At 48.6% G+C, this 20,482-nt stretch overlaps 1 protein-coding gene across 5 annotated transcripts in view; it reads right to left on the bottom strand.

Annotated features, from left to right (window-relative positions):
• cenpf (centromere protein F) overlaps positions 1-20,280 on the bottom strand; it is a 132,824-nt gene extending 112,544 nt beyond the window's left edge. For 3 of the 5 annotated variants that reach the window (XM_038811565.1, XM_038811600.1, XM_038811594.1), the window contains exons 1-2: positions 20,187-20,280; positions 4,578-4,772 (exon numbers count right to left, since the gene is read on the bottom strand). In XM_038811565.1, coding sequence (XP_038667493.1) covers positions 4,578-4,739 — 162 coding nt within the window. In that variant the 5' untranslated portion in view covers positions 4,740-4,772; positions 20,187-20,280. Of the gene's footprint in view, positions 1-4,577; positions 4,773-19,784; positions 19,806-20,093 lie in introns of those variants that run through there. The other 2 variants (XM_038811574.1, XM_038811584.1) reach the window with 2 other exon arrangements.
• Positions 20,281-20,482: the final 202 nt, after the last annotated feature.

Here is a 20,482-nt window from a genome sequence, read left to right as displayed (position 1 = left end):
TTAAAGACCAGTCTGAGGAAGGAAATGAATCAGTATATGCAATGAAAGCACTTATTTTGGCAAGTTTTCACCCAAAACATATTCCTTTCCTCCTTCCTTAGCCAATGCATTAGTGTATTCTTACAGCAAGTGTCCCAAAAGCACATTATCTACACATATAAATTGTTTAGCTATTGGGGAAATCAGCTTTCCTTCTCTCCCTGTATTCACATCCATACCTCTTCTAGATTTCAAGACTGTGAACTTGGGATTACATTGCCCCAATTTCCAGGCATGGGGGCTGTGGTTCATAGCATTCCTATGCCCATTGTCAAAGGGTTGGGTGTGACAGAAAAATCGGTCTACCAATTTTACTTACGCAATTTCAATGTCAAAAGGAGCAGACCCAGTGTACATATCGGTACAGGGATCAAAAGCACATTACAGGGGACCAAGCAGCATTTGTTCCAGGCAATCTCCCTAATTTAAATGGCAAAGTCCCTATAAAAGAGAAAATGTAGCAATGTACTGCATGGTAATTGGTTTTGGACTTTCAAAAAGAAGCCATGTCACTGCAAGCCATGTTCTAGATTCAGTAATGACCTCCGCAGTAAATATGCACTTCCTGGTGGCTGAAGGCAGAAAGGACCATAAGACATAGGAGCAGAATTAGGCCATTCGGCCCATCAAGTCTGCTCCACCATTCAATCATGACTGATATGTTTCTTCCATTCTCCTGCCTTCTTCCCATAACTCCTGAACCCCTTATTAATCAAGAACCTATCGATCACGGTCTTAAAAACACTCAGTGATTTGGCCTCCACAGCCTTCTTCCGGCAAAGAGTTCCACAGATTCACCACCCTCTAGCTGAAGAAATTCCTCCTTATCTGCTTTAAAGGATTGTCCCTCAAGTCTGAGGCTGTGCCCTCGGGTCCTAGTGTCCCCTACTACTTATCCGTTCTACGTTCATTGTATCTAGGCATCTCGGTATTCTGTAAGTTTCAATGGGATCCTCACTCATCCTTCTAAACTCCACCAAGTACAGACCACTCCTCAAATGACAAGTCCTTCATTCCAGGGATCATTCCTTGTGAACCTTGTGAAAGGAGGCCCCGTTTCTAGCTAGAGTGCGGGGTACGGTCGAAAGCCCTCCAGCCTGACCCTCGGAAGCAGGTTGCAAGTTAGATAATGCTCAAAGCCTGGTCCTGTGGACCTGACAAAATACTGTGTGCTGCTTAGAGTGCACAGAATGCCAAGCTGGGAGTTTAGTGAGTGAGGGAGTTTAATTTATAGTTCCCATCTGAATCAATTAATCTTAAAAAAGAACATGTTAAAGATGGCGGGATAGATGACGTGTCACAGCTACAGAATGTTAGAGCTCCTGGATACCACTGCAATCCATGACAACCACGGCTGAAGTAAGTGGCGGCAGCTTGAAGAGTTTCGGCTCAGAGTTATAATAATAATCTTTATTTTTGGCACAAGTCGGCTTACATTAACACTGCAATGAAGTTACTGCGAAAATCTCCTAATCTCCACACTCTGGCGCCTGTTCGGGTATACGGAGGGAGAATTCAGAATGTCCAAATAACCCAACAGCACGTCTTTCAGGACTTGTGGAAGGAAAATGGAGCACCCGGAGGAAACCCACGCAGACAAGGGGAGAACATGCAGACTCCACACAGACAGTGGCCCAAGCCGGGAATCGAAACTGGGACCCTGGCACTGTGAAGCAACAGGCGGCAATCGTACCTGAGCCCTGGCATTGTGAAGCAACAGACAGGTAAAGAGATGGACAAGGTTGGTGTGGAAGACCCTGATCCCTTTCAACTGACCAACAAGTTTGACGTTCTTGCAGCTTGTATGAACAAGAGAAAGGACCTGATTATGGATGATCAAGCTGGCTGACCATGACATCATGGCACAGCAAACAATTCAAGTGGGGGAAATTCAAAGGAATGTAGTGGTACTAAGGGACAGGATAGTCAGGGGGATAGACACTGCTCTCTGCAACTGAGGGCAAGATTCCAGAGGCTGTTTTGTCTGCCTAGAGCTACGATTAAGGATATCTGCTCAGGACTGGAGAGGAACATAAAGTGGGAGGGGAGGATCCAACTGCTGTGGTGCCTACCAGTACCAATAACATGGATAGAACTAGGAAAACAAGTGGAGCTAGGTGCTAAACTAAAAAGCAAAAACTTAAAAGATAATAATCTCTGGATTATTACCTGTGCGGTGTGCTAATTGTCATAGGGTAAATAAGATTTGAGAGCATGGTTTAAAGACTTGTGAGAGAGAAGTGGCTTCTCGTTCATAGGGCAGACACCAGCACTGGCGATAATGGTGGCTGTATCTTTGGGACCTGTGTTCCAGCAAGTCATATAACTAGGGAAGTAGAAAAGGCTTTAATCTAAATAAAGGGGGTCGGGAAATATCAAGTAAATTAAAGGGAAAAGATACGGCAATAATAAATTACGGTGGTTATGAAAGTAATAATAATCAAGAGTATGGCAAGAAGGGACTGTGATTGCTAACATAAGAGTGTGTCAGCAGTTAGGACCAGTGTTTACAAAATAAACTGGATTAAGAGCTCTGAATCAGAATGCCCACACCATTCACAATAAAATAGATGAATTGTCAGCTCACAGAAATATATGTTTAATCCGATAGCATAAAGAAATCATGACAACAAGGAAACCAAAGCAAGGATCCGAATATCCACGAGTATGTGACATTCAGGAAGGACAAGAGATTGAGAAAAGATGCTGGGGTAACTTTATCAGTTAAAATGGGCATTAGTGGCAAATACGTGTTTTGGCCATATTGGGGAATGTGTGCCGACTAAAAGGGGCCATGGCCACAGTTATAGTGAAGATACGTGTTAGTTTTTTGATGCGGTTTCAGAATTTATAAATTGGTGGATATAAAATATGAAAACTCAATAAAAACATTTGGGCATTAGTACTGTAGAGTACTATTTAATGGCTGCATTGCACTTGAGCGACACGCGGTCGTTAGATAATAATAATCTTTATTGTCACAAGTAGGCTCAAATAACACTGCAATGAAATTACCGTGAAAATCCCCTAGTCGCCTCATTCCGGTGTCTGTTTGGGTACACAGAGGGAGAATTCAGGATATCCAATTCATCTAACATCACGCCTTTCGGGCCTTGTGGGAGGAAACCAGAGCACTGGGAGGAAACCCATGCAGACACGGAGAGAACGTTCAGACTCCGCACAGACAGTGACCCAAGCCAGGAATCGATCCTGGTACCCTGGAGCTATGAAGCAACTGTGCTATCCACTGTGCTACCGTGCCACCCATATCGCAAGAGACCAAAATCAAGAACCTTGGTGGTCTCCTCAGAGCTCCCTCCTAAGTGTCCTCATGGGAGGCGGAGTGGTCACTACAGATAGGACAGCACCGTGGGATGAGATTAGGGTTTATTGTCACGTGTACTGAGGTAGTGAGAAGTATTGTCCTGTGTACAGTCCAGACAGATTGTTCCATACATGAAAAAAGCATAGGACATACAATAGATACACAATGCAAATACATAGACACAGATATTAGGTGAAACATATGGAGTGTAGCACTACTTAGTGGAGAAGATGTGTGGAGAGATCAGTTCAGTCCATAAGAGGGTTATTCACGAGTGCGATAACAGTGGGGAAGAAGCTATTTTAAAATCTGTTAGTGCGTGTTCAGACTTTTGTATCTCCTGCACAATGGAAGAGGTAACAACTCCGGTGGGAGTGGTCTTTGATTATGCTGCCCAGATGGAGATCCTGCGGGTGAATAGACATGTGGTCAGTAGGAGGGATGGTTCAAAGTCTCTATGGCATTAACAAGTCACATGTGACAGGTTATCCAAGTGGGGGCCAGTGAATCCTTACCTCTGCATCAGTATCCTCTCGGTCCTCGGCCATCCTAGGGCCCGTTCTTAGTATGGGGTGAGGACTCTGATATCTGGCACCCCGCTGCCCATCTGTTGTGGGCCAACTTCTCCGGCGGGGCACCCAGGTGGGGTTTAAACACAGGTCACAGCTGTTCTCTCTAGGAACAGACACACGGTGCTTCTAGGTGGGAGTGTTACAACTGTAATTTTGTTTCACAGCCCCTGTCTGGACTGCTCTCTAGCTTCCAGAAAGGAGGCTGGCGGGGGGGAGGGGGTGCATCCTATTTAGCATAGCTGTCGGTTCGGCACCTGACAAACCTAGATTTCGGCCAGACATCAGATTGCGATCCAGTGTTGCCTGTATCACGGGATGTAGAATAGAAGCCATGCTTTTTAAGTTAATGAAACAAGAGTTAAAAGGCTGCAGCAGAGATTTGGATTACTGCAGTGGAGCACAAGAAATCCTCAACTTATCCCAAAGCCAATTTTGCAAAAAGTAAGGTCTCATGAATAGCAAAATGATGCCGATTGAGGGAGTCGTTGGCCAGTACTATTTTTTTAAAAAATACTTTTGGTCCTCAAGTCCATTGGGTGTTCTTCAATCCTCTGGCTTAGCCAAGAGAGCTAACGTCCAAGGAAAAAAATCTGACACCTAGGAACAACTAAACCATTTCTAAGCAAGTGTTGAATAATCACCTTTTGCTTTTGTTTCAACAGTGCAGCTTCCAGGGATTCTAGTTGAAATTGCCGCTGCTGACGTTCTTTCTTGAGTTTATCCAGCTGAGTTTCAATCTCTTGTATCTTTTGGAGAGCCTTTGTGGGCAGCCCCTGTTTCCACTCTTCCATGGCCCAGCTCATTTTGCTCAATTCTGTGACAGGTTAGATCCTGGCCTAAAACAAAAAGAAAATTCTATATTAGTCACAGTGGCACAAAAGGAGGCTATTTGACTCACCAAGTCAATGCCAAAGTTCTAAGACTGCATGGAATACATATATACAGATTAGTTGTCAACACAAGGTATTTTTCAATTTTAGACTAAGGGAAACATAACAATAATATTATTATAATAATCTTTATTATCACAACTAGGCTTTCATTAACACTGCAATGAAGTTACTATGAAAAGCCCATAGTCGCCACATTCCGGCACCTGTTTGGGTGCACAGAGGGAGAATTCAGAATGTCCAAATTACCTAACAGCAAGTCTTTCAGAACCTGTGGGAGGAAACCGGAGCACCCGGAGGAAACCCACGTAGACATGGGGAGAACATACAGACTCCACACAGACAGTGACCCAAGCCGGGTATTGCACCTGGGACCCTGGAGCAGTGAAGGAACAGTGCTAACCACTGTGCTACCGTGCCGTCCAGGTTCCCATCACACACCAGCAGGGATGTTGGAAAAGAAACATCAGCTAAAAAAAATAATTTCCATTAGACAAAGAACACGAGACTATAAACCCAAGGTTCATAATAAGGAAACTGATGGGGTGACTTAGAGGGATTGGGAAGGCAAATTAATTATAGCCTTCTGTTCAATAAATTATTTTACTACACATTGGTGTAAAATAGTAATGGATGAGTGACAATCAAATTATGGTCTCCATTCCAGAACATCAGTTGGGCATCATTGCTGAGTGAATCTCCCAAGGATTGCCTTTTCCACGCCAGCTAAGATTGCTTTGATCAATAGGGAAGCTGGAATCTTTCTAGTTTACATGATCCATGTGATGAACTACTGTGCACCTGTATTAGGGGATGTACGGTAGGACCTGCACTACAGGTTCGCCGGTAGCCCCTGCCGGCTGGCTCCGCCCACAAGGAGCCATATAAATATGCGTGTCCTCCTCCAGATCAGCCATTTCACCAGCTGCAGTAGGAGGCCACGCATCTGACTGTAATAAAGCCACAGTTGTAAAAATCTGAGTCTTTCGTGCAATTGATCGTGCTATCAATTTATTACAGTCAGATTTTCTAAGACATGGATATCAGAATCAAACCAGATCGCCTGCATGCAGCTGGATTCGCACTCACCCAATGCCAGAAAGGACTTTAATCACTGGCTAGCTTGTTTTGAGGCCTACATCAACGCTACGACCCCTGTGCCGACGGAAGCTCAGAAGATTCACGTTTTATACTCCAGGTTGAGCTCCAACGTGTTCCCGTTGATCCAGGACACACGGAATTACGCGGAAGCAATGGCACTCCTAAAAGAGAACTATGCGCAGAAATCAAAAACCATCTTCGCCAGGGCAGTAATAGCCCCTGGAGAGCCAGAGAGGCAGTGGTTAAAACTGGGGAGAAACACAGAATGGTCGTGGACTACAGCCAAACCATCAATCGGTACACGCAGCTTGACGTGTACCCCCTCCCACGCATATCTGATATGGTCAATCAGATTGCACAGTACCGGATCTTCAAGAATTGACCTGAAATCGACCTACCACCAGCTCCCCATCCGGAAATCAGACCGTCCATACACTGCCTTCGAGGCGGACGGTCGGCTCTACCACTTTCTTAGGGTTCCCTTGGCGTCACTAACGGGGTCTCGGTCTTCCAAAGGGAGATGGACCGAATGGTCGACCGGTACGGTTTGCGGGCCACATTTCCGTACTTAGATAATGTCACCACCTGCGGCCATGACCAGCAGGACCACAATGCCAACCTCACTAAATTGTTCCGCACCGCCACTCTTCTTAACCTTACGTATAATAAAGAGAAGTGCGTGTTCAGCACGACCCGCCTCGCCATCCTCGGCTATGTAGTCCAAAACGGACTTCTGGGGCCCGATCCCGACCGCATGCGCCCCCTCATGGAGCTTCCCCTCCCCCAAAGCCCTCAAACGCTGCCTGGGGTGGTTCTTCTACTACACCCAGTGGGTCCCAAACTATGCAGACAAGGCCCACCCACTCAATTCCCCCTCGCGGCCGAGGGACAACATGCATTCGCCCATATTAGAGCAGACAGCCACGGCCGGGATGCCGCAGTAGACGAAACACTGCCCTTTCAAGTAGAAAGCGACGCTTCAGATGTCGCCCTTACCGCCACGATAAACCAGGCAGGCAGACCCGTGGCTTTCTTTTCCTGCACCCCCGCGCCTCTGAAATTCGGCACTTATCCGTTGAAAAAAGAGAGGCCCAAGCTATCATTGAAGCTGTGCGGCATTGGAGGCTTTACCTAGCCGGCAGGAGATTCAACGCTCGGTAGCCTTAATGTTCAACAACACGCAGCGGGGCAAGATCAAAAATGATAAAATCTTGCGGTGGAGAATCGAGCTCTCCACCTATAAATACGAGATTTTGTATCGCCCCGGCAAACTCAACGAGCCCCCAGATGCCCTATCCCGAGGTACATTTGCCAGCGCACAAGTAGACCGACTCCGGGCCCTACACAACAGCCTTTGTCACCCGGTGGTCACACGACTGTACCACCTCGTCAAAGCTCGCAATCTGCCCTACTCCGTCGAGGAAGTACAGTCACCAGAGACTGCCAGTTCTGTTCGGTTTCCCCGCCTACATCCAGTGACAAGGGTTCCTCATTCATCAGCGATGAGCGGCATCAGTTCCTGCTCAGCAGGGGTATCGCCTCCAGCAGTACGACCAGCTACAACCACGGGGAAATGGGCAGGTAGAGAGGGACAACGGGACGGCATAGACCGCCCAGCTGGCCCTACGGTCCAGAAAACTCCCAGCCTCTCGCTGGCAGGAGGTCCTCCCTGATGCACTGCACTCCATCTGGTCACTACTGTGCACCGCCACGAATAGCACACCTAATGAATGTGTTTTTACCTTCCCTAAGAAGTCCACATCCGGGGTGTCGCTCCCGACTTGCCTCACAGCTCCAGGACGGGTCCTTCTACATAGGCATGTCCGGCTCCACAAGGCGGACCCGTTGGTGGACAGGGTACACTTGCTTCACGCCAACCCCCAGTGTGCCTACGTGAAGTTCCCCGACGGCCGCCAAGATACTGTCCCCCTCAGGGACCTGACTCCCTCAGGTTCCACCCAAAACACACTACCCCACCCACGCGCCACCCTCCCCTCCCAACATTAGCGTGGGCAGGGGAAGGAGGGATGGACCTGGTGGGGCTAGAGGACGAGGAAAATTATGGCACGCTGCCGGAGTTATCCGACTACTGGAGCACCAACACCGACAACACCAGCATCAACATCGCCGCCACCGTTACGTCGCTCCCAGCGAACTGTCAAAGCACCGGATCGACTTAACCTCTGACGGGAACCGGACTGTCAAAATGGACATTTTTTCCCCCTCCCCACTGTAAAATATTTTCAAAACTGCATATAGTTCCACGCCACCCCCGCCGGACTCATTTTTAACAGGGGGTGAATGTGGTGAACCACTGTGCACCTGTACTAGGGGATGTACGGTAGGACCTGCACTACAGGTTTGCCGGTAGCCCCTGCCTGCTAGCTCCGCCCACAAGGAGTCGTATAAATATACGTATCCTCCTCCTGATCAGCCATTTCACCAGCTGCAGTAGGAGGCCATGCATCTGACTGTAATAAAGCCACAGTTGTACCAATCTGAGACTTTCGTGCAATTGATCGTGCATCAATCCACTTGTAATAACAGTAACAGCATATTTGATCATCACAGTTTTAAAATCCTACGTAGAACAAATAGCTTTTACTTCAGCTTACCAAATCTAATCAATACACAACCATCGGCAAAGCATCTCTAACCGTGACTGCCAATAATTCCAAACAAAACATAAATGAGCCACAAATTAAATTAATCAATCCTTACTTAATTAATTTTAAATAACAATACTATTTGAGGATATTACATGCCTAATACTTTACAGTAAAGCAGATGATTAATTCAAAAATTAAAGTTTCACATTCACAATGCAGGGCTAAAATGGGTTCCCTCTACAGTTAATGATCACCAAGGTCACGATTACATTCACAGATCACTACGGTGTTTAACAAAACAAAAAAATGTTGGAAATACTCCAGATGCTGCTGAGATAAGACAGAAGGTAGAATTTTAGTGCATCATTCCCAACACAAAGTGCACACAACTTTCTGTCTTGCTTTTGCCGATTCCCACAAGACCAGCAGCAGAGAAAGGGAAATGCATGCGATCACAGTGAGAGATGTTTCCCCATGGTTAAACCTGCCATCAGATGTCAATACAAAAAAGGTACAGGTGGGCTGCAAAAGAGCCTCCTGGACAAATAGGAAGGATATGCATCACAACCACAACTTTCCTCTCATTAACACAAGACATATGGAGGGCAAAGGTGGCATGTGTTTTTCAAATGTAAATAGTTCACAAAGCATTGATTTCAGTTTTACTCATGTTGGCACCATCGCCATTTGTCAAGAGCAACGTAGTCAGAGAACCAAATATATTGAAATAAAAACAAAAAAAAATGCTGGATAAGCTCAGCAGGTCTGGCAGCATTTGTGGTGACAGAAATGGAAGTAACGTTTCAAGGCCGTATGACTACTTCAGACCTCAAGAGAGGGGGAAAATGTGATAGTGCATCACTCTCTACCGCATAAAATCTATCAATTACAACGAGACGAGAGTAGAAAGTAATTGAGGCTTTATGACACAGAGATATGTGGCCTCCTACAGCAGCTGACGAAATGGCTACTATACGGGGAGCACACATATTTATACTTCATCTACTGGGCGGAGCCAGCAGGCAGGGATCTACGCCCGTACCTGTAGTACAGGTGATAATACTAAATTTTGCAGTCCGGAGGTAATCAGCAGTCGAACACCAGATAACTTCAAAGAGCCGTTTATTTACCGCGGGGCTGTAGCACAAGTGTAACTGAGTTACAGCAAGTGAAAAAGCAAATTTTGCTTAGTTACAGTTGACTATATATTCTTACAAAAACCTTCAAGCCTTTCAATCATTAGTCATACAATTAGCTCATTACGCCCCTCCTTTATGTAATTATTTTCTTCCCATCATTAGTAATACAGTTAGTTTCATAGCATAGTAATTCTTTATCAAAAGTCCTGAGGAGTGACTCTTCCCCCGGCTGTGTTTCGTTCCCACCACAGATTCTCACAGGTTGTGATAACACCTTCTCACAGGAACAATTCATTTCACAAAGCTGGTATACAAACTTGACATTCCATTTTCCATCATGCTCTGATTCTAACTTTAGCCAGACTCTCACAGGGGCCTTACGTAAAACCCATATATACAGTATAGTACATCAGTGCTGACTACCACATTCACCCCCTATTACAAAATGGGTCCAGCGGGGGTGGTGGAGAACTATATACAGAAAAGTTGCTTTTAAAAATCACAGAGTCCGGTGCCTTGATCTCTCGTCGAGAACGCCGCAGTGCTGCTGGCGACTCAGGCGTCGGTTTGGTCTTCGGTGACTCCGGGAGCGTGTTGAAATCCTCTTCATCCCCGGGTGGGAGCAAGGGGAGGCCCTGGAGTGGGGGGAGGGAGGGCGTGCGGAACCGGCTGGTGCCAGGTCCCTGAGGGAGACTGTGTCTCAGCGGCCGTCGGGGTACGCTACGCAAGCGTACTGCGGGTTGGCGTGGAGTAGCTGTACCCTCTCAACCAACGGGTCCACCTTGTGGAGTCGCACGTGTCTTAGGGAGGAGAACGGGACCTGGAGCTGCCAACCACCTTGGGAGCGGAACCCTGGAGGTGGACTTCCTGGGAAAGGCAAAGAGACGTTCTTTGGGGGGGGGGGGGGGGGGGGGGGTTGTTAGTCACGGTGCATAGGAGCGACCAAATGGAGTGACGTGCGTCGGAGAGGACCTCCTGCCAGCGGGAGGCCAGGAGATTTCTGCATCGTAGGGCCAGTTGTATGGCCTTCCAAACCGTCCCATTCTCCCGCTCCACCTGCCCGTTTCCCCTAGGGTTGTAGCTGGTCATCCTTCTCGAGGCAATGCCCCTGTTCAGCAGGAACTGGCGCAGGTCATCTCTCATAAATGAGGATGCCCGGTCGCCGTGGAAATAGGCGGGGAAACCGAAAAATGCGAAGGTGGTGTTGAGGGCTTTGATGACGGTGGCAGACGTCATATCAGGGCAAGGGACGGCAAAGGGGAAATCGGGAATATTCTTCTACCACACTGAGGAAGTACGTGTTTCGGTTGGTGGAGGGGAGGGACCCTTTTAAGTCCACTTGGAGGCATTCAAAAGGAACAGGAGGCCTTCACCAGGCGCTCACGGTCTGGCCCGTAGAAGTGCAGTTTACACTCTGCGCAGATCTGGCAGCCTCTGGTGATAGCCCTGACTTCCTCAATGGAGTAGGGCAGATTGCGGGCCTTAAATTAAGTGGTAAAAACGGGTGACTCCTGGGTGAGATTGTCGTGCAGGGTCCAGAGTCAGTCCACTTGTGCGCTGGCACATGTACCTCGGGACAGGGCATCGGGGGGGGGGGGGGGGGGGCTCGTTGAGCTTACCAGGGCGATACAAAATCTTGTAGTTGTAGGTAGAGAGCCCGATCCTCCACCTCAAGATTTTATCATTTTTGATCTTGTCCCACTGTGCGTTATTGAACATAAAGGCAACCGACCATTAGTCAGCACAGTAGCACAAGTGGATAGCAGTGTAGCTTAACAGCGCCAGGCTCCCCGGTTCGATTCCCTGCTGGGTCACTGTCTGTGCGGAGTCTGCACGTTCTCCCCACGTCTGCGTGGGTTTCCTCCGGGTGCTCCGGTTTCCTCCACAGTCCAAAGATGTGGTTAGGTGGATTGGCCACCCTAAATTGCCCTTAGTGTCCAAAAAGGTTAGGAGGGGTTATTGGGTTACAGGGATAGGGTGGAAGTGAGGGCTTAAGTGGGTCGGTGCAGACTTGATGGGCTAAATGGCCTCCTTCTGCACTGTATGTTCTGTCTTTTTTTCTATGAGTGAATCTCCTGCCGGCCAGGTAATGCCTCCAATGCCACACAGCTTCAACGATGGCTTGGGCCTCCTTTTCGACAGAGGAGTGCCGAATTTCAGAGGCATGGAGGGCGCGGGAAAAGAATGCCACGGGCCTGCCTGCCTGGTTGAGGGTGGCGGCCAGAGCGCCGTCTAATGCATTGCTCTCCACTTGGAATGGTAACGTCTCGTCGACTGCATCCATTGCAATGTCAGCCGTGATACGGTTGAAGGGCTGGCAAGCCTCGGCCGTCAGGGGGAAATAACGGTGGATTGAATGAATGGGCGGGCCTTGTCCGCATAGTTTGGGACCCACTGGGCGTAATACGAAACGAACCCCAGGCATCGTTGGAGGGACTTGGGGCAGTGGGAGTTCCATGAGGGGGCGCATGCGATCGGGCCCCAGAACTCCGTTCTGGACCACATAGCCGAGGATGGCTAAATCGGTTTGTGCTGAGCACGTACTTCTCCTTGTTATACGCGAGGTTGAGGAGCGTGGCGCTGTGGAGAAATTTGGTGTCCTGGTCTTGCTGGTCGTGGCTGCAAATGGCAACGTTGTCCAGGTACGGGAAAGTGGCCCGCAGTCCGTACCGGTCAACCATTAGGTCCATCTCCCATTGGAAGACCGAGACCCCGTTGGTGATGCCGAAGGGAACCATAAGAAAAGTGGTAAAGGCGGTCATCTGCTTCAAACGCAGTGTATGGGCGGCCCGCCTTACTGATGGGGAGCTGGTGGTAGGCAGATTTCAGGTCCACTGTCGAGAAGACCCGGTACTTGCCATCAGATATGCATGGGAGAGGGTACGCATCGAGCTGTGTGTACCAATCGATGGTCTGACTGTAGTCAACGACCATCCCGTTTTTTTCCCCAGTTTTCACCACTATCACTTGGGCTCTCCAGGGGCTGTGCTGGCCTCAATGATACCTTCCCGAAGCAGCCGCTGACTTCAGACCTGATGAAGGTCCTGTCCTGGGCGCTGTACCGTCTGCTCCTGTTGGCAAAGGGTTTGCAATCCGGGGTGAGGTTTGCAGAGAAGGCGGGGCGACCTTAAGGTTCACGAGGCCGCAAACGGTAATAGGGGCCTGCCAAATTTCAGGGTTATGCTCTGGAGGTTGCACTGAAAGTCCAGGCCGAGTAGCAAGGCAGCGCAGACGTTGGCGATGACGTAGAGGCGGATGCCGCTGAACTCCACGCCCTGGACAGCGAGGGTGGCGATGCAGTACCCCTGGATCGCCGCCGAGTGAGATCCGGAGGCCAGGGAGATTGGTTAGCGGGATGTACCGTGAGGGAGCAGTACCTTACCGTATCGGGGTGAATGAAGCTCTCAGTGCTCCCGGAGTCCAGCAGGCAGAAGATCTCATGCCAGTCGACCTTCACCTTTGTTGAAGCGGTCGCGAGGTTGTGTGTTCGAGACTGGTCAATCGTGACCGAGGCAAGACGCGGCTGGTCGGCGGCGGTTGCAGGCGATGAGCGGCCTGGTTCGGTGCCCAACATGCAGGGGTCCTAGGTGCCCAACGTGCAGGGGTCCTGAAGCGGGCAAGATGGCGGTCTCCACGAGCCGCACGTGTTGTGAGGTGAGCAAGATGAGGTGAGCCCACTGGGCGGACATGGGGGGTGCCGAGACAATAGCAGCGATTGAGCTAGCCTGGCACACTGCAGCGAAATGCCCCTTCTTGCCACAGGCCTTGCAGAGGGCGCTCCGCGCCAGGCAGCGCTGCCGGGGGTGTTTTGACTGTCCACAGAAGTAGCATTGGGTCCCCCGGGGTTGGCTGGGGACTGTCGCTGATGGGGTCCATGATGGGGTGGCCGTCAGGTGTGTGTGGGTGGGGGGGCAGCACGTGGCGCAGTGGTTAGCATTGCTGCCTACGGCACGGAGGACCCGGGTTCGAATCCCGGCTCTGGGTCACTGTCCGTGAGGAGTTTGCACATTCTCCCCGTGTCTGTGTGGGTTTCACCCCCACAACCCAAAGATGGGCAGGATAGGTGGATTGGCCACGCTAAATTTCCCCTTAATTGGAAAAAATAATTGGGTACTCTAAATTTATTTTTTTTTAATGCATGGCCCCTTCTAAGAGGCGCTGGCAAATGTAGTCAGACCCTATGCCCGTAACGAACTCGTCTCTCATCAGAAGGTTCCGGTGTTCAGTGGCCGAAACAGCCTGGCAGTCACAGTCTCTCACTAAGGCGAGCAGAACACGCCAGAAATCTTCCACAGACTCACCGGGAAGTTGGCGCCGCGTGGATAGCAGATGCCTGGCATTGATTGTTGGCCCGCTGAACGTAATTTTCCTTCAGTAGCACCATGGCTTCTGCGTAGGTCGGCACGTCCTGGACGACGGGAAAAATGTTGGAGCTCAGCTGCGTGCACAAAATCTGGAGCTTCTGTGATTGCGTCTGGCGCAGGCCTGATGCAAGCTTCAAAACAGGCGAGCCAATGTTCAAAGTCGTTTTTGGCGTTGTCTGCTTGAGGATGCAGCTGCAGGCGATCCGGCTTGATGCGGAGGTCCATCTCTGAAAAATCTCTGTGTAATAAATTGATGCAATATCAATTATGACGAGACGAGAGTAGAATGTAATCGAGGCTTTATTACACAGAGATGTGTGGCCTCCTACAGCAGCTGACGAAATGGCTGCTGTACAGAGAGCATACATTTATACTCCACCTACTGGACGGAGCCAGCAGGCAGGGCTCTACCCCCGTATCTGTAGTACAGGGGCCTTACCGTAAAATCCATATATACACAGTATATACACATCAGTGGTGACTACCAGAGAGGGGATGGAGCAAAATAGCTAGGATATTTATCGCCTGTAACCGTACTAATCTCTTAAAAAAAAAAACTTAATTTTAACACTAACCTTTGCCTTATGTTCTCTTGCAGGTTTGAAGATCCTCAGAGGCCCGTGACAGGACTCCACAACCACCCTACCCGAAAGTTGAAGACGCCCAAACCTGAGGTCCGGCCCCAACTTGGACCCAGCCCAGACCTCGAGCGCTCGACCCGGCCTAGGGACATACCCCAAGATGGAAGGAAAAATCCACATGGAGGCCCGACCAGGCCTACTCCAAGGTCCCACTCCAGGAACGCCTGACCAGACCATGAATAATGGAGCAGAACACGGGACCCAGCCCAACCTGACTAAGGAAGTCTGCGACCCAAACCCCGATTAAAGACCACCGACAGGGTGGAGACCCCACGCGAGGACCCAAACACGCAGCAAGGTAGACCGCCAACCAAGGAAAACGCGGCAGTCTGCAGGCGAGACTAAAGCAGCGCCCTCTCAGACACCCCAGCATACTCCTGGCAACGATCCAAGCAATCGAAAACAAGCTGGACAAATTTAACACTGGACTTCAAGGAAGGGGCTGCTGTGTGCTCTGTTTAACAGAGACATGGCTCATTCCTGCCCCACCGGACTGTGTCATACAACTTCTCAATATACCAGGTGGACAGTGTCATCAGGCAGAGTGGAGGGGTTTGCCTCTACATCAACTCCTCCTGGTGCTTGGATGTGGCGACGTACTGCTCCCCGGGCCTGGAATATCTGACCACAAAGTGCCGCCGTACTCCCTGCCACACGAGTTCACTTCAGCCATCATCACAGCGGTCTACATCCCACCCCAGGCAGAAGTGAAGAAGACGCTGGACAATAGCTCTTATGTGATTGCTTGGAGTCAGTGGACTGGTCCACATTAAAGAACTCAGCAACCAACCGTCACAGACTTTATCAGCAAATGTGTAGACGACGGTGTGTCAAAGAAAGTAGTACGTACATTTCCCAACCACAAACTGTGGCTTAAATCGAGAGATTGACTTCCTACTAGAGGCCAGGTCTGAGACATTCCAAGTCAGACGACCCTGACCTATTCAAAAAATCCAGGTGCAACCTCCGCAAAGTCATCAGGGATGCCAAGAGGCGATATCAGACCAAGTTAGAGTCACAGCGTTAAAGACTTGTCGGTTTTTGCAAGGCTTAAACAACATAACAGGCTACAAAGCGATACCAAGCAGAATCTCTGGCAGCAGCACACCGCACCACCCCCCCCCCCCCCCCCCCACCAATGAACTCAATGCATTCTGCTGCAGTTCGAGCAGGAAACCATCAAACCTCTTGTCGACTGAACCCTCGGAAGGAGAGGGGTCCGCCGTCACAGCATTCAAAGTCAAATCAGCTTTCTTGAAAGTGAACCCTCGGAATGCGAGGGGTCCGGACAGGGTCCCTGGTCGTACACGCAGATCCTGCACGGACCAGCTGGCAGATGTGTTCGCTGACATTCCAAAGAACCAGGCAAATGGACTATCATCCAGTGGCCTTGACATCAATCATGACGAGGTTATTTGAGAGGTTGGTAATGAAGCACATCAACTCCATACTCCCAGAATCACGAGATCCACTGCAATTCACATACCACCGCAACTGATCCACAGCAGACACTATCGCCTTGGCCCTACTCATCCCTGGAGCATCGACAACAAGGACTCCTACATCAGATTCCTATCTGTTGACTACAACTCCACCTTCAACACCATAATCCAGAGCTGCCAACCTTTCCCAACAGAAATCTGTATTCCAGATACCAAAAATCAGTATTGTGCCAGTAATATCCGGATTTTCATTTCGAAAGAAAAATGCTCCCCGATCTGAAGTATAGCTTCACACCTTTATTGCATAAATCTAAAACACAAATGGAAATGCAAATCCAATGCTTCACACATGTACATCATCATGAGTGGGTATTTTCAAATTATCTTTCAAACATTCAGAAATCTAAGAATGGAAAATGCAAACAAAATATTTGCTTTTTTTTTTTTTACATGAAATTCAAAATTGTCCTGAACGCTTGATTAACTTAATGGAATTCTTACAAAAAACTGTATATAGACAAAAGGAATCCAGTGCATTTTGTTCTTTCAAAACATATTTTCATGAAGTAGCATGAACAGATTTGATGTTCAAATGATAGTAAAGGTAAAAGAGTACAAAGAAAAGAATGGTCACAAAAAGTAGAAAGCAGGTGGTATGGTTAAATAGATGCATGATGCAGGTTTATTTTTTCCACATTTTTGTTTCATGCTCATAGCAAAAAGCGCAGTTGCCACAAGTAAAACAAGTATTTGCGAACCGAATCCTGTGCAATGCATTATCATCTGCACTCCATTAGTATAGAAAGAGGGAAGTAGAAATAAAATTTCAGATCAATGACCTTTCAACAATTCGGAAATCTTAACTCTGCTTCTCTCCCAATTGATGCTGCCTGACCCAAGCATTTCCAGCACTTTCTTTTCTTTAAATACATAGCAGTGTTCTACAAAGATCAGTAATAGAGCTAGTGTTGAGCCTACTTACTGTAGTACACCCCCCCTCAACGGGACTTTTTATCCCAATAAAACCCAGGCACCAAGATGCCTCAGAGACCACACAGTCTGACACATGAGGCATTGAGATGGTATTGGTTTCATTGGGTTTTTTTTCCCCCCATAGAATTTACAGTGCAGAAGGGGGCCATTCGGCCCATCGAGTCTGCACCGGCTCTTGGAAAGAGCACCCTACCCAAGGTCAACACCTCCACCCTATCCCCATAACCCCACCCAACACCAAGGTCAATTTTGGACACGAAGGGCAATTTATCATGGCCAATCCACCTAACCTGCATATCTTTGGATTGTGGGAGGAAACCGGAGCACCCGGGAGGAAACCCACGCACACACGGGGGAGGATGTGCAGACTCCGCACAAACAGTGATCCAAACCGGAATCGAACCTGGGACCCTGGAGCTGTGAATCAATTGTGCTATCCACAATGCTACTGTGCTGTGATGGAGCCCCACCCCCTCTCTGCACAACAACAGCACATGCGTGAATACAGAAAATTTGTGCTAGTTGGCAACTCTGATAATCCCAGCCAAGCTCATATGAAAGCTCCAAAACCCAAGGGTCACCTGGACTCAAAATGTTAGCTCTTTTCTCTCACTACAGATGCTGCCAGACCTATTGAGATTTTCCAGCAGTTTCTCTTTCGTTGTCAGATTCCAGCATCCACAGTAATTTGCTTTCATCTCCAAAACCTAGGACTTGGCTCCTCACTCTGCAATTGGACCCCTGACTTTCTGACCCATAGACCACAATCAGCAAGAATAAACAACCCCTTCTCCACAACTGTCCTCAATACCAGGACCCCACAGACTGCGTACTAATTGTACTCCCTAGACCAGGGGTGGGCAAACTACGGCCCGCATGCGGCCCGCCAAAGGTCTTTATGCGGCCCACCAAGTCATTAAAAAAAAATTTTTTTTAATTTTTTTTATAATTTTAAATTTTTTTTTAAGGTTAATGGGGGGGGGGGGGGCTGTTGGGTTACTTACTGGTATAGGGGGGATACGTTGACTTGAGTAGGGTGATCATTGCTCGGCACAACATCGAGGGCCGAAGGGCCTGTTCTGTGCTGTACTGTTCTATGTTCTATATGAGGCGCCCAGAATCATAACCGAGTGAAGTAATTACAGTATTTTACTTAATAGACGATGCGGCCCTTTAAAATTGTGAATTTCTGAATGTGGCCCTTGCACGGAAAAGTTTGCCCACCCCTGCCCTAGACACACACGACTGGGTGGAAAAATTTGGCTCCAACTCCATCTACAAAGTTTGCTGACGACACAACCATAGTAAGTCAGATCTCAAATAGCGATCAGTCAGAATACAGGAGGGAGATACGAGAACCTAGTGAAGTGGTGCAACAATAACAAGCTCTCCCTCAATATCAACAAAACTGAAAAGCTGGTCATTGACTTCAGGAAGCAAAGTATTGTACAGGGCAGAGGTAAAGATGGCCAACAACTTCAAATTCCTAGGTATGCACATCACCAAAAATCTGTCTTAGTCCACCCACATCGACACTATGACCAAGAAAGCACAACAGCACTTATACTTCCTCAAGAAACTAAGGAATTTCAGCATGTCCACATTCACTCTTACCAACTTTTACAGGTGCACCATTTTGTTTTTATTGAGTATCCAATTATTTTTCCTCCAATTAAGGGGCAATTTAGCATGGCCAATCCACCTACCATGCACATTTCTGGAGAGATTATGCGGGTGAGACCCATGCAGACATCAAGAGTGCGCAAACTCCACATGGACAGTGACCCAGGATCGAGCCTGTGACCTCAGCACCGTGCTAACCACTGCACCAGCAGGTCACCCTACAGGTGCACCATACAAAGCATCCTATTTGACTGCATCACAGCCTGGTATGGCAGCTGCTCAGCCCAGGACAGGAAGAAACTAGAGTCATGAACACCACCCAGTCCATTGCAGACCCACCTCCCATCCATTGACTGTCTATCTCCCAATTGGCTTGGGAAATCAGGCAGCATAATCAAAGACCCTCCCACCCAGTTTACTCCTCCCACTCCCCAATCTTCCAACTCCTTCCATCGGGCAGGATATACAAAACTCCAAGAACACACACACACAAACAGATTCAAAAGCAGCTTCTTCCCCGCTGTTACCAGACTCCTGAATGGCCCTCTTATGGACTGATCTGTTCTCTTCACACAGCTTCTCTACAGAGTAGTACTACACACCTGTATGCTTCACCTGTGTCGATGTATTTACATTGTGTATTTTATAATGCATTATGTATTTTCATTTCAGGTACAAAATGATCTGTCAGAGCTGCACGTAGAACAATACTTTCACTGTACCTCAGTGCACGTGACCCAAGTAGTTTTCACTTTCATTTTAAAAAAATATATTTTTATTCCGTTTTCACAACCAGCTTTCATCTTTGCATTAATGATGCATTTATATGGTTACCACAGATCCCTAATCTCAGTAAACATGGATTTGCAGTATGCTCACTGTTTACAAGGGTTTGTTTACCCTCCATCCAGGTGATTAAGCGGTTAACACGGAATGCAGTGACCAGCACTCCTCACTTTAAAAAGAGGTTTTGCTCAACACTCCTCCGGAACTCCAGCTCGGCGGATGGCACATACCAAAGGTGAACCCATGTGAACATAGCGCACCTGTAAAATGGCTCAGCCTGACGGTCATGGAGAGGCAGAAAGCCCCAAATCCCCGATCAAGACAAAAATGAAAGCTGGAACGACTTAGGTCAGTCCGGCCGCAACCTGTGGCAAAGCACAACTAGCTCCTGGCCACGTGGGAATTGCCTGTGAAGTTTGGACTTCCAGAATTAGAACTGCAGGCTTTGGATGGTTCTGACTTGCTCACTTCAATCACTAATGCAGGAAAGGCGAGAAGGATTAAAAACAGCTCGGACTCCTGGATGGAGAAGACTGGGCGCTGCCCTCACCTACCAGCCTGCCCCTTACCTTTACATCCCTTTTAAAAGTGGTGTTGGGCACCGCGCTCACAAAGCGGCGACGAGTCGCCAGCCAACATTTAAAAACAGAAACGATTCAAACCTGAGCCCAACGGCAGACGCGAGCAGGCCAACTTCCCGGGACGCCTCGCTCCAGGTTTAAAAACCGCGCGCGTTACCCAACTGCACAGAACGCGCCTCTGATAGGCCCAGCAGGGCGCGATGTCTGATTGGTCCTCAATTCAAACCCAGGCCTCAGCCTGCATTGGCTGTTTCGCGACAACCGTTGTTGGAGGGGCGGTACGGCGAGCCCGCCTCCTGGTTGGCCAGATGGCGGCAAGTCAAATAAAGACCGTTCAGACTTTGTGCACCGAGGAGAGGGGAATTGTATAGAATCCC

Source organism: Scyliorhinus canicula, chromosome 1, assembly GCF_902713615.1.
Source record: "Scyliorhinus canicula chromosome 1, sScyCan1.1, whole genome shotgun sequence".
NCBI classification, from domain to species: domain Eukaryota; kingdom Metazoa; phylum Chordata; class Chondrichthyes; order Carcharhiniformes; family Scyliorhinidae; genus Scyliorhinus; species Scyliorhinus canicula.
The sequence above is the reverse complement of the archived record's forward strand: the minus strand, read 5'-3'. Positions and strand labels throughout refer to the sequence as shown.